The sequence below is a fragment of the Mirounga leonina genome, unplaced genomic scaffold, assembly GCF_011800145.1.
Source record: "Mirounga leonina isolate KUSES-001 unplaced genomic scaffold, KU_Mleo_1.0 Mir_174, whole genome shotgun sequence".
NCBI lineage: Eukaryota > Metazoa > Chordata > Mammalia > Carnivora > Phocidae > Mirounga > Mirounga leonina.
In genome coordinates this window covers 36934726-36947835 of record NW_023270451.1, presented here as the reverse complement: position 1 = coordinate 36947835, position 13110 = coordinate 36934726, and the positions used below count along the sequence as shown (strand labels likewise).

The 13110-nt window shown below is 35.5% G+C and overlaps 1 protein-coding gene across 1 annotated transcript in view; it reads right to left on the bottom strand.

The window, feature by feature from the left end:
• ABCB5 (ATP binding cassette subfamily B member 5) overlaps window positions 1–2931 on the bottom strand; it is a 115966-nt gene extending 113035 nt beyond the window's left edge. The window contains exon 1 of the mRNA XM_035021432.1: window positions 2879–2931. Within this exon, the coding sequence (XP_034877323.1) occupies window positions 2879–2931 (53 nt within the window). The remainder of the gene's footprint in view (window positions 1–2878) is intronic.
• Window positions 2932–13110: the final 10179 nt, after the last annotated feature.

Sequence of the window (13110 nt, the reverse complement as noted above, 5' to 3'; positions counted from 1 at the left end):
AATTTCACTCTTGATAGCAAATCTGCATCAACACTGAAATTTTAAAAACACACTTACTGATACACAGTACAAAGACTTTTATTATAATCAATGGGAAAGTAAGTTGAAACTGGCTGTCTCTACATTAGTTAGACTAACAAATGAAGGCATGCCTCTGAAGTAGAATTTTTTCAATTGTGGTAAAATACATATAACATAGAATTCACCATCTTAACTAATTTTAAGTGTATAATTCATTAGTATTAAGTACATTTATATTGTGCTACCATCACCACCATCCATCCACAGAACTTTTCATCTTGAAAAACTGGCTCTGTACCCATTAAACAGTAATCCTCCTTCTCTCTTGCCTTCAGCTTCAGGCAACTATCGTTCTATTTTTCTATCCCTGTGAATCTGCCTACCTTAGGTGCCTCATGTAAGTGGAACCATATAGTATTTTGTTCTTTTCTGTTGGGTATGTTTCCCTTAGCATAGGATCTTCAATGTTCAGCTCTGTTGCAGGGCATGTCAGACGTTTTCTCCTTTTTAAGGCTGATTATTATTCCACTGTATGTGTATACCACGTTTTGTTCATCCATCCATCCATTCATCAGTCAATGAACACTTCAGAGTGTTTCCACTTTTTGGCTACTGTGAATAATGCTGCTATTAATATGGGTATACAAATATCTTTTCAAGTCCCTGCTTTCAATTACTTTGGGTATATAACCAAGAGTGGAATTGTCAGATCACATGTGAATTTCTAATGACACTGACAGCCTTGATAAATTCATTTTTAATTTTTTGAGGAACCATCATACTGTTTTCCATAGTAGCTGCACCATGTCACATTCCTATCAACCATACACATGGTTTCTCTACATCCTCACGACCACTTGCTATTTTCTATTTTATTTTAATAGCATCCACCTTAATGGGTATAAGGTGGTGGATTAGAATTTTTAAGCTTTTCTAACAAATTGCTCAAGAGCAACTGTAAGCTTTAAATGAAAGAAGTCCTAGGAAGTATACATTAAGTATACTGTGAATTTTGTCCCCCACTGAAAATTTCATTTCTTAGCTAACATTTCAAGAAAGTCCAGATGAAAACTGTAAATTGTATTCATTGAGTTCAGGGAAATCTGTCAATTAAATACACACACACACACACACACACACAAAAGATTCTTTTTTGTTTGTATTTTGTTATCCTTATATCTTATGGGTATACATTTTTTAAAAAAATTTTATTTAAATTCAATTTAGTTAACATATAGTGTATTATTAGTTTCAAGGGTAGAATTCAGTGATTCATCAGTTGTATATAACACCCAGTGCTCATTGCATCAAGGGTCCTCCCTTAATGCCCATCACATAGTTACCCCCCCACCTCCCCTCCAGCAACCCTGTTTGTTTCCTATAGTTAAGAGTATCTATGGGTTGTCTCCCTCTCTGTTTTTGTCTTATTTTATTTTTCCTTCCCTTCCCCTATGTTCATCTGTTTTGGTTCTTAAATTCCACATGAGTGAAATCAGATGTTTTTGTCTTTCTCTGACTGACTTACTTCACTTGGCATAATACCCTCTAGTTCCATCCACGTCATTGCAAATGGCAAGATTTCATCCTTTTGATGGCTGAGTAATATTCCTGTGTGTGTGTGTGTGTGTGTATATATATACATGTATATATATATACACACACACACACAATACACACACACTAGAGTTTAAATGTATATATATATACACACACACACACACATATATAATGACTGGAGGTCATCAGATTAAGTTTTCTAAAAAAGACATCACAGAAAGATGAACTTCTGACTCTTCTCTCCAGCTTTATAACATATTGTTCTGTCAGGTTTGATAAATAACAAGTCACTTAATTTTATTCCCTCTGAGGTTAATTACTTAAGTACTGGGCCAATATGCTCTGAGATGTTCCATAGATGACAACAAGTGCTTTAAGATTGTATAGCCCTTACATTATCCCAAATGCTGATTTTAAAGTTTTTTATTTTATTATTTAAGTAACCTCTACACCTGTTGTGGCACTTGAACTCATGACCCCTGAGATCAAGAGTCACATGCTCTTCTGACTGAGCCAGCCATGTGTCCCTCAAATGCTGATTTTAAAAAGTAAGACTCAGTATGCTCTCTTTTGATAAATTTTGTTTCAGAGAAACATTTCTGTCACCCATTGACCTTCATGAAAAGCCTTTGAAGGAGGGTTCACATAGTCTTTTGAAAGTCTCTCTTCTATCAAAGTTGAGAGTAGAGACGAGTACATGGGCAGATACAGTGGGAACTCCCTTTCTGACTATTTGCAGCCCTGTATTAATGAAACAGGCGATCAAAAGGGGTCTCTTGAATTTTACAGTTTATATATCTACATATAACACAATTATTATGGTAAAAGTGAAACTAAAATAGACTTTAAGCCATTTCAATTTTAAATTTATAAATTAATGGATTATAGGTATAGAAAAATTTTTAACACACACACATACATATACACACAGATATGCATTTAGTGAAAAAATAATCAGAATCCAGTATTTTCTTTCATTAACTGTACCACATGGATTAAGTTTCCATAGAGAATTGAATTGAAAATATTCAGGTATTTCTCCCCTTATATTGGTAAGGTACAAGAAATTCAGAAGAGAGATCTGAAGAACTAAAAGTACTAAATCAATAAATCCTAGTTATTACACTTTCTAAAGTTACTATTAAGCCAGTTGTAACAGTGATTAAGAGGAGGTCCATAAAAATGCAAATAGCACTGTTATTTTTGGAAAAAAATGATAAACATTTTTGTTACAGCTTTGAAAAGGATAGGTATATTTGAAGTTGCAAACCATTTTTTGTGGAACTTAGGCAAAGCTTACCCATTTCTCTGATAATTTTCTTGCATCTCTTCATCTCTCTCAGAATTTGCCATCATATTTACAATTCAATTCTTCTGAAATATTAAGAAATATATTATGACTGTGTAAAATGTCATCATTTAGTTGATATAAAGCATTCTTTACATTCCCTAAGAGCTTCTGAAAAAGTATGCCACTGAGTTCCATCTTGTCTTTATACTCTGCACCCCACATGAAGTTTCTGGTTAGGGAGCTCATTTTTTTTTCAGATGTTATCATTGAATAATGAATAAATAATTTTGTTGCTTCATTCTGGGCTTAGATTTGGAGCTAATAAAAATTCTAGAAATGCGGGGCGCCTGGGTGGCTCAGTCGTTAAGCGTCTGCCTTCGGCTCAGGTCATGATCCCAGGGTCCTGGGATCGAGCCCCGCATCAGGTTCCCTGCTCGGCGGGAAGCTTGCTTCTCCCTCTTCCATTAACCCCTGCTTGTGTTCCCTCTCTCACTGTCTCTCTCTCTCTGTCAAAATAAATAAATAAAATCTTAAAAAAAAAAAATTCTAGAAATGAAATAAAAGGAAAGCCAGATTCTATGGACAATGCATGTTTTTTCAGGACACTGGATTTTAGTCCTATTCTGCCACTGATTTGGTTGTAATTGATGAAACTTTTAAACTTCTCATGTTTAGTTTTCTCTATAAAAAGTTGATGCAATAGTTTCTGCTAGTCAGCAGTTTGTGCGAGTAGGGTTTTCTAATTTACCAAGTATAAGCAAGTTAGAGCTTCTATCATGTATAAATAGCTGTCAAAAAATTAGAATATTTTGAAAACTCATTGATCATTAAAATTATATTAAGAATAATTTATTCTTCCTTTGGATGACACTTCAGAATTCTAGCCTGTCTTAAGATTGCAATTATGTACATAAATTTTCATTTCATTGCAAATGTAAAGATATTTTTACTTAATCTCATTTGTTAGGCAATATAACATATTACTGATATTGAGATGATTATAAGTAATATGGATTTAAACTCTAGTGTGTAATTACTGATTAATGAAATACTACCCAAGTATCCAAAAAAAAAAAAACACCAAAAAACCAAACAGTACACTTTTAAATGGTAAGCTTCTCCATGAAGGAATGAATCTCAATGGGTCAGTTTTTAGTGGCTGAGAAATAAAGCATGATATGAATACATTGGCATATTATTTCCTTTTCAATAATCAGTGGTCATAACTTTATATATATAAGAAATCTTTACAATTGCTATACTGACTTTACATTATCTCCAGTTATTTGGCATATGTGTAAGGAAAGTAATAAAATAGACTCTACTGATCATTTGCATTTTATAGAAATTAACAATTATGTAATAAAACTCACAAATTCATAAAAAGAAATCAAAACAATTATGACTTACCTCAGTCAGTGCATGGAATGTTCATCTACACCAAAATCATGTGTGGTTTCTCTCCTCAACAAATAACTAACTGTACTTTCACGCTGTGCTTTACCGAGCTTATTTTCTGACCATGCTGTAATATCAGATTACAACAATGGTGAATTTCCAGGTAAAGCACACTATGTTCTTCATGCCGTACCGCACATGGTAAACCAAAGTTAGCTTTAAAAAAACCTCACTGATCCAAAGAAACACTTTTTAAAGACCTGGTAGTGTCTCTGATTTTCTTTTGGGCTTTTCTCATATCTATATCATGTTCACTGACACATTCTGTCTTATATTACAATTCTTAGTTACCCTATTTGATTGTATTTCTTTATCTATTCCTTCATATTCACTGAAAAAGGTACTGAGCTTGTATTAGGAATCATCTGTTAGTTTACAAAAATAGAAAGACATGGTCCCTTTTCCTGAGAAACTCACACAAATCCTTCCCCCCTACCCTTTTCCTCTATGTTACAGCCTTGTTATTCAGTGTGGTTCCAAGACCAGCAGCATCAGCAACACCTGGGACTTTACTAGACATGCAGAATTATTTTTTTTAATTGTGGCATAATATACATAAAATAAAATTTAACATTTTAACTATGTTTAAATTACCATTCAGTGGCATTAAGTACATACATAATGTTGTGCAAGCATCATCAATACAAAACTTTTTCATCATGCCAATTGAAACTCTGTACCCATTAAACAATAACTTCCCATTCCTTTCTCTCCCCAGTCCCTGGTGACTACCATTCTACTTTCCATCTCTATGAAGTTGTCTATTCTAGATATTTCAGAGAAGTAGAATGGGTATAATATTTGTCCTTTGTGTAAGGCATATTTCACTCAGCATGTGTTCAAGATTCATCCATGATATGGCATGTATCAAATTTCATTCCTTTTTAAGGCTAAGAGTATTTCATCAATTATATATACCACATTTTGTTTATCCATTCATCTGTTGATGGACATTTGGACTGTTTCCACCTATTGGTGACTGTGAATAGTGCTACTCTGAACATTGGTATGTAAGTATCAGAGTCCTTCTCTAATTCTTTTGGAATTGAAGTGGAAATTGTGGATCGTATAGCAATTCTATGTTTACCTTTTCAAGGAACTGCCATATTGTTTGTTACAGTGGCTATACCATTTTACATTCCCACCAGCAATGCACAAGAGTTCCAATTTCTCCATATCCTCACCAACACTTTTATTTTCTGGTTTATTGATAACAGTAATCCTGATAGGTGTGAAGTGGCATCTCACATGGTTTTGATTTGTATTTCCCTAATGACTACTGATATTGAGCAACTTCTAATTTTTATTGGCCGTTTTTATGTCTTCTGTGCAGAAATGTCTATTTAAGTCAGCTGCCCATTAAAAATTTTTTTTCTTTTGTAGTTAAGCTGTAGTTCTTTATGTATTCTGGATATTAAACCACTATCAGATATAGGCTGTTCAAATAATCTCTCTCATCCTGTGGGTTGTCTTTTTAACCTTGTGACTGTGTCCTTTGATGCACAAGGTTTTTTATTTTGATTAAGTCAAATTTATCTGTTTTTTCTTTTGTTGCCTGGGCTTTTGGTGTCATAGTCAAGAAATTATTCTCAAATCCAATGTCATAAAGCTTTCCCCCTGTTTTCTTCTAAAAGTTTGATAGTTTTAGCACTTACATTTAGGTCTTTAATCCATTTTCCATATGGTGTAAAATGAAGGGTCTAACTTCATTCTTTTATATGTAGATATCCAGTTTTGCCAGGACCAGTTTCATTTTGTTGAAAACACTTTTTGTTCATTTTGTCAGTTTCATTTGTTGAAAATGCTATCTTTTCCATATTGAATGATCTTGACATCCTTGTTGAATATCATTTTATCATATATGTGAGGGTCTATTTCTGGACTCTATATTCTATTCCACTGGCCTGTATGTCTTCACGCTAGTACTACATTGGTTTGATTACTACAGCTTGGTAATATGTTTGAAATCAGGAAGTGTGAGTCTTCCAAATTTGTTCTTTTTCAAGATTGTTTCTGCTATTTTCAAGATTGTCTTTGCTATTTGCTATTTTGCTATTGTTTTGCTATTTGCTATCTTTTTCAAGATTGTTTTGTTATTTGCTATTAAAACTGCATAGGAATTTTAGGATGGGTTTTCCTATTTATGCAAAAAACATTATTGGGATTTTGATAAAGATTGTATTGAATCTGTAGATCACTTTTAGTAATACTGTCATCTTAAAAATATTAAGTCTGCCAGTCCATGAACATAGGATGCCTTTCCATTTATTTGTGTCTTCTTTCATTTCTTTCAGCAATGTTTTGTAGTTTTCAGTGTATGCATCTTTCACCTCCTTGACTAAGTTTATTCCTAAGTATTTTATTCCTCACGATGCTATTGTAATGGGATGGTTTTCTTAATTTTCTTTCCTGATCATTGTTAGTGTGTACAAAAGTAATTAATTTTTTTTTTTAGATTCCATATATGAGATCATATGATACTTGTCTTTCTCTGTCTGACTTATTTCACCTAGCATAGTGCCCTCAAGATTCATCACAAATGGCAGGATTTCCTTTTTTATGGGAGTAATATTTCAGTGTATGTGTGTGTGTGTATGTGTGTTTGTGTACACACCACATTTTCTTTATTCATTCATCTGTTGATGGACCCTTAGAAGTTGTTTCCATGTTTCTGCTATTATAAATAATGCTGTAATGAACATGAGGGTGCAGATATGTCTTCAAGATAGTGATCTGCTTTCTTTCAGATATATACCCAGAAATGTAATTGCTGGATCATATTGTAGTTCTATATTTACTATTTTGAGAAACCTCCATATTGTTTTCCACAGTGGCTGTACTGAATCATGCTTTTTAAAATCCATTCCAGAAATGCAGAATTTTGGGTTCCGCCCTAAAACTACTGAATAGAATCTGCATTTTAACAAGATTCTCCAGGTGGTTTGTATGTACATCAAATTTTGAGAAGCACAATTCTACAGCATTTGATACAAAGTCTTGGCAAATAGAAGGCATTAATTCTCTAGAGGAAGTTTTATTTTTTTTGCTAAAACTAAGAATATAAAAATAGGGCGCCTGGGTGGCTCAGTCAGTTAAGCGACTGCCTTCGGCTCAGGTCATGATCCTGAAGTCCCGGGATTGGGTCCCACATTGGGCTCCCTACTCAGCAGGGAGTCTGCTTCTCCCTCTGACCCTCCTCCCTCTCATGCTCTCTGTCTCTCATTCTCTCTCTCGCAAATAAGTAAAATCTAAAAAAAAAAAAAAAGAATATAAAAATAAAGTTCAAAATACAATGTAATGGCAACATATTGTTCTTATCTACTGTCCATAGCATGGTTTTAAAGTGTGAACAAAGGACCTCTGATATTGGAATCTCATGGAGTGCATTTAAAAAAATGAGATAGTGTTAAGTTTTAGTCATAGAATTTAAACAGGGCAATATCATAAAGAGTAATATGGTGATTAAACTGTCTAGTCAGAGAAAACCTCTTATACAAGGTAACATTTAAGGTGAATTACAAGAAGGGGGTTGCCATACAGAGATCAAGAAGAGTATCCCAGGCAGAGGGAGTGTGATTAAATGGTAGAAAGAAAAAGTGCATTGAGGCAAAGGGACACAAGATGAAAAAAAGTCACAGGACATTATATGTAAAGATATAGGTTGGCCATGATGGCTGCCCTTTTGTTCTTCCATATCATACAATGTTTCAAAAGGAAGATAAGATTAGTTTGAAACAAGTCAAGTGTGTGATACTGGTGAGATAGATAATCAGGTAGTAATATCCAAAAATCAGTAGGTAATGTGGGAAAAGAACTCAGAACACCTTATTTAGCCAAAGCAGAACCTGTCAGTCAGCCAATCCTTAGTGATTAATAACTATGTAGAGGTTATCATAGCAAGTACTACAGAGTATACAAAGAAATATAAAATTAGAAAGAATTATTTTGTTTACAGGGGCTCCTGCTTTTTTTTTTTTTTTTTTTTTAGTAGACTCCATGCCTAGTTTGGGGCTTGAATTCACACCTGAGATCAAAAGTCAGATATTCCACTGACTGAGCCAGCCAGGCACTCCAGAGCTCTTGCTTTAAAAAAATAAATCTGATTTCATATGGCAAAATGGAAAGTCATATGACAAAATATCACTGTGGGAAGAAATTTTCTGAGTGGCACTTAATTAAGCCTGCTGGGTAAGAATAACTTGATGTATAGCTAAAAGACTGGTTGGATGGAAACCACAGGAGTTGTGATTAGATAAAAGATAAGAATTTTACAGAAGCTCTGAAAGGAACAAACTAGTAGTGGAAAGATTATTGTTGTGTATGGACAAATTTCACAAAATTTTTTGTTTCCATTTTCAATTCTTAAAGCTATTCTTTCTGAAATGGAGGAGTGTTTTATTCTCTTCACAAGCTCCAACTGTTTTTATATCCTGCAATATTTACACTTCGACTTACTTCAATTCCTCAAATGCTGTTCCATTCTCCCATCCACATGTGGAGCTGGATTGTGGAATTAAGAATTACATATAAGAGCTCTAAAAATACATACACCTAAAGTGATAGTTAATTTTATGTATCAGTTTGGCTAGGCAGTGGCATCAAGTTGTTTGATTAAATACCCATCTAACCTAGAAATAAATCTAACCAAAGAGGCAAAGAATCTATACTCAGAAAACTATAGAATACTCATGAAAGAAATTGAGGAAGACACAAAGAAATGGAAAAACGTTCCATGCTCACAGATTGGAAGAACAAATATTGTGAAAATGTCTATGCTACCTAGAGCAATCTACACATTTAATGCGATCCCTATCAAAATACTATCAACCTTTTTTTCAAAGAAATGGAACAAATAATCCTAAAATTTGTATGGAACCAGAAAAGACCTCGAATAGCCAGAGGAATGTTGAAAAAGAAAAGCAAAGCTAGTGGCATCACAATTCCAGACTTCAAGCTATATTACAAAGCTGTAATCCTCCAGACAGTATGGTACTGGCACAAAAACAGATGCATAGATCAATGGAACAGAATAGAGAGCCCAGAAATGGACCCTCAACTCTACGGTCAACTAATCTTCGACAAAGCAGGAAAGAATGTCCAATGGAAAAAAGACAGTCTCTTCAACAAATGGTGTTGGGAAAATTGGATAGCCACATGCAGAAGAATGAAACTGGACCATTTCCTTATACCACACACAAAAATAGACTCCAAATGGTTGAAAGACCTCAATGTGAGACAGGAGTCCATCAAAATCCTGAAGGAGAACACAGGCAGCAACCTCTTCGACCTCAGCCGCAGCAACTTCTTCCTAGAAACATCGCCAAAGGCAAGGGAAGCAAGGGCAAAAATGAACTATTGGGACTTCATCAAGATAAAAAGCTTTTGCACAGCAAAGGAAACAATCAACAAAACCAAAAGACAACTGACAGAATGGGAGAAGATATTTGCAAATGACATATCAGATAAAGGGCTAGTATCCAAAATCTATAAAGAACTTATCAAACTCAACACCCAAAGAACAAATGATCCAATCAAGAAATGGGCAGAAGACATGAACAGACATTTTTCCAAAGAAGACATCCAAATGGCCAACAGACACACATGAAAAAGTGCTCAACATCACTCAGCATCAGGGAAATCCAAATCAAAACTTCAATGAGATACCACCTCACACCAGTCAGAATGGCTAAAAGTAACAAGTCAGGAAACGACAGATGTTGGCGGGGATGCGGAGAAAGGGGAACCCTCCTACACTGTTGGTGGGAATGCAAGCTGGTGCACCCATTCTGGAAAACAGTAGGGAGGTTCCTCAAAAAGTTGAAAATAGAACTACCTTACGATCCAGCAATTGCACTACTATTTACCCCAAAGATACACATGTAGTGATCCAAAGGGGTACATGCACCCCAATGTTTATAGCAGCAATGTCCACAATAGCCAAACTATGGAAAGAGCCCAGATGTCCATCAACCGATGAATGGATAAAGAAGATGTGGTATATATATACAATGGAATATTATGCAGCCATCAAAAAACACGAAATCTTGACATTTGCAATGACGTGGATGAAACTTGAGGGTATTATGCTAAGCGAAATAAGTTAATCAGAGAAAGACAATTATCATATTATCTCACTGATATGAGGAATTTGAGAAACAAGACAGAGGATCATAGGGGAAGGGAGGGAAAAATGAAACAAGATGAGACCAGAGAGGGAGACAAACCGTAAGAGACTCTTAATCTCAGGAAACAAACTGAGGGTTGCTGGAGTGGAGGGGGTGGGAGGGATGGAGTGGCTGGGTGATGGACATTGGGGAGGGTATGTGCTATGGTGAGAGCTGTGAATTGTGTAACACTGATGAATCACAGACCTGTACCCCTGAAACAAATAATACATTATATGTTAATAAAAAAAATTTCTCAAAAAAATACCCATCTAAAGGTTGTTGTGAAGGTAATTTTTTAGATGTAATTTAACACTTAAATCAGTAGATTCTGAGTAAAGCAGATTACCCTTCATACTGTAGGTAGGCCTCATCCAATCAGTTAAAGGCCTTAAGAGAAAAGTCTGAGGTCCCTCAAGGGGAAAGAATTCTGTCTCCAGAGTGCCTTCAGACACAAGACATCAACTTCTTGCCAGAATTTCCATTCTTCTAGCCTGCCCTGAGGATTTCAGACTTGGCAGCTAACATACTCATGTAGGCCAATTCCTTAAAATCAATCTCTCTGTTCCTCAATCTCACTCTCTTTCCATACAAACACACACACACACACCCATACACAGATGCCTAAATACATAGGGACCCAACAGGATATATATATCCTATTGGTTCAGTTTCTCTGTAGAACCCTGAATAATACACTTAGCAAGACAGAAAGTTATATGATGACTAGTACTAGAGTGACTACTCTAGCAACTGAAAAGAACATTATGACCTAAAATGGTTTCACTCCACAGATGAGGAGGGCCCTGAGGTTAATCCTTAGAGGATGGTTAAGATTTCAATAAGTGAAGATGTGTGGAGGAGGAACAAGAACATAATTTTAGGAATGCAAAGGTGAATTTTATCACAATGGAGGAACGAGACCAGTCTGGTTAGAATGAATAGTTCATGCAGAAATGGAGAAACAGATAAAGTAGATAAGATTGTAGAAGGCATTCAACCAATTTTTAAGGGCAAATATTGCAGTTTTCTGACAATGAGAGGGACAAGGCCACTGGTATTTGGTATTATTAACTTGATGTCACGGGTAGACTGGAAGGACTCGGGGAAAAACAAGATTCAAGTACACCCATTATGGTCCAGTGATATGAGTACAAAAGTCTTATTTCAGAGACTTTTTTTTTTAATTTTAGGGAGACAAAGCATGTGAGTGGGGGGTAGGGGCAAAGGGAGAGGGAGTGAGAGAATCTTTCTTTTTTTTTAAAGATTTTATTTATTTATTTGACAGAGAGAGATAGCGAGAGCAGGAACACAAGCAGGGGGAGTGGGAGAGGGAGAAGCAGGCCTCCCACCGAGCAGGGAGCCTGATGCAGGGCTCTATTCCAGGACCCTGGGACCATAACCTGAGCCAAAGGTAGATGTTTAATGACTGAGCCACCCAGGCACCCCAGGAGTGAGAGAATCTTAAGCAGGCTCCATGCTCAGTGCAAAGCCCAATGTGGCACTTCATCTCATGACACTGAGATCATGACCTGAGCCAAAACCAAGAGTCTTGAATGCTTAACCAACTAAGCCACCCAGGTATCCCTTGAGAGACATTTTTATGGGTTGATAGGATATAGATTCAGAGAACAAGCAAGAAGGAACAAAAAATAAAAGTTCAGTGACTAATTTCATTATCTGGAAATAAAAAGTAACAAAGACTGAATTGGGGAAGTCAGGAGAGGCAGTTGGTTTTAGGGAAAAGGTAATATTCAATTTAAAAATATGTTTGGATTGATATCAGAGTGTCCAAGTGAACATATCTGGCATACAGATAGAAATGTGGCACTGATAACTAGGAAAATTGCCAAGCTAGAGATATAATGGTCATCTGCAAAGAAGGAATAATTAAAACTTGGAGAATAATTTTGCTTTAATAATCTGACAATGGTATATAAAAGCACAGGTGAAGTGGTATAGTATAGAGACCAAGAACTTTGCTTCTACAGTGGTGTCATCCAATAGAACTTTCTGCAAAAATGGAAATATTCTCCTTACTGTCCAATATGGTAGCCACTAGGCATGTGTAGCTATTGAGCACTTGCACTGTAGCTAGGGAGGGAAATGAATTTCTTTTTTATATAATTTAATTTAAATTTAAAGAGCCACATATGGCCAAAGGCTATCACACTACAAACCACAGTTCTAGAGTCAAACTGCCTAGACTCAAATTCTGGATTCCCCACTCACACTACACCTATAATTTTGGGCAAGCCATTTAATCCTTACTGAACAGCAAAAGTGTCTACAACTTAACAATACCTGATTTCCTTATTTGAATTACATAACTACTTGCTTTATTTTGTCACTTTTGGGCAAACAAGCCGTATCAATTAACACAAGATGTGATTGTAACATCACTATTAAAAAAAAAAAAAAGGGAAAATCAGAGTTAGACAGGGATCAAAATGATGAAATAGGAGCTTTCTATCATCTTCTTCCCAAAGCACACCAATTTAGAAATTATTTACAGATAAGAATGTCTTTGTGGAAGCCCAGGAGTCCAGTGGAAAAGTTCCAGCACAGTGTTAGAGCAAAAAATTATAAGATAGGATGGATTGAAGAAGTAAGAGAAAC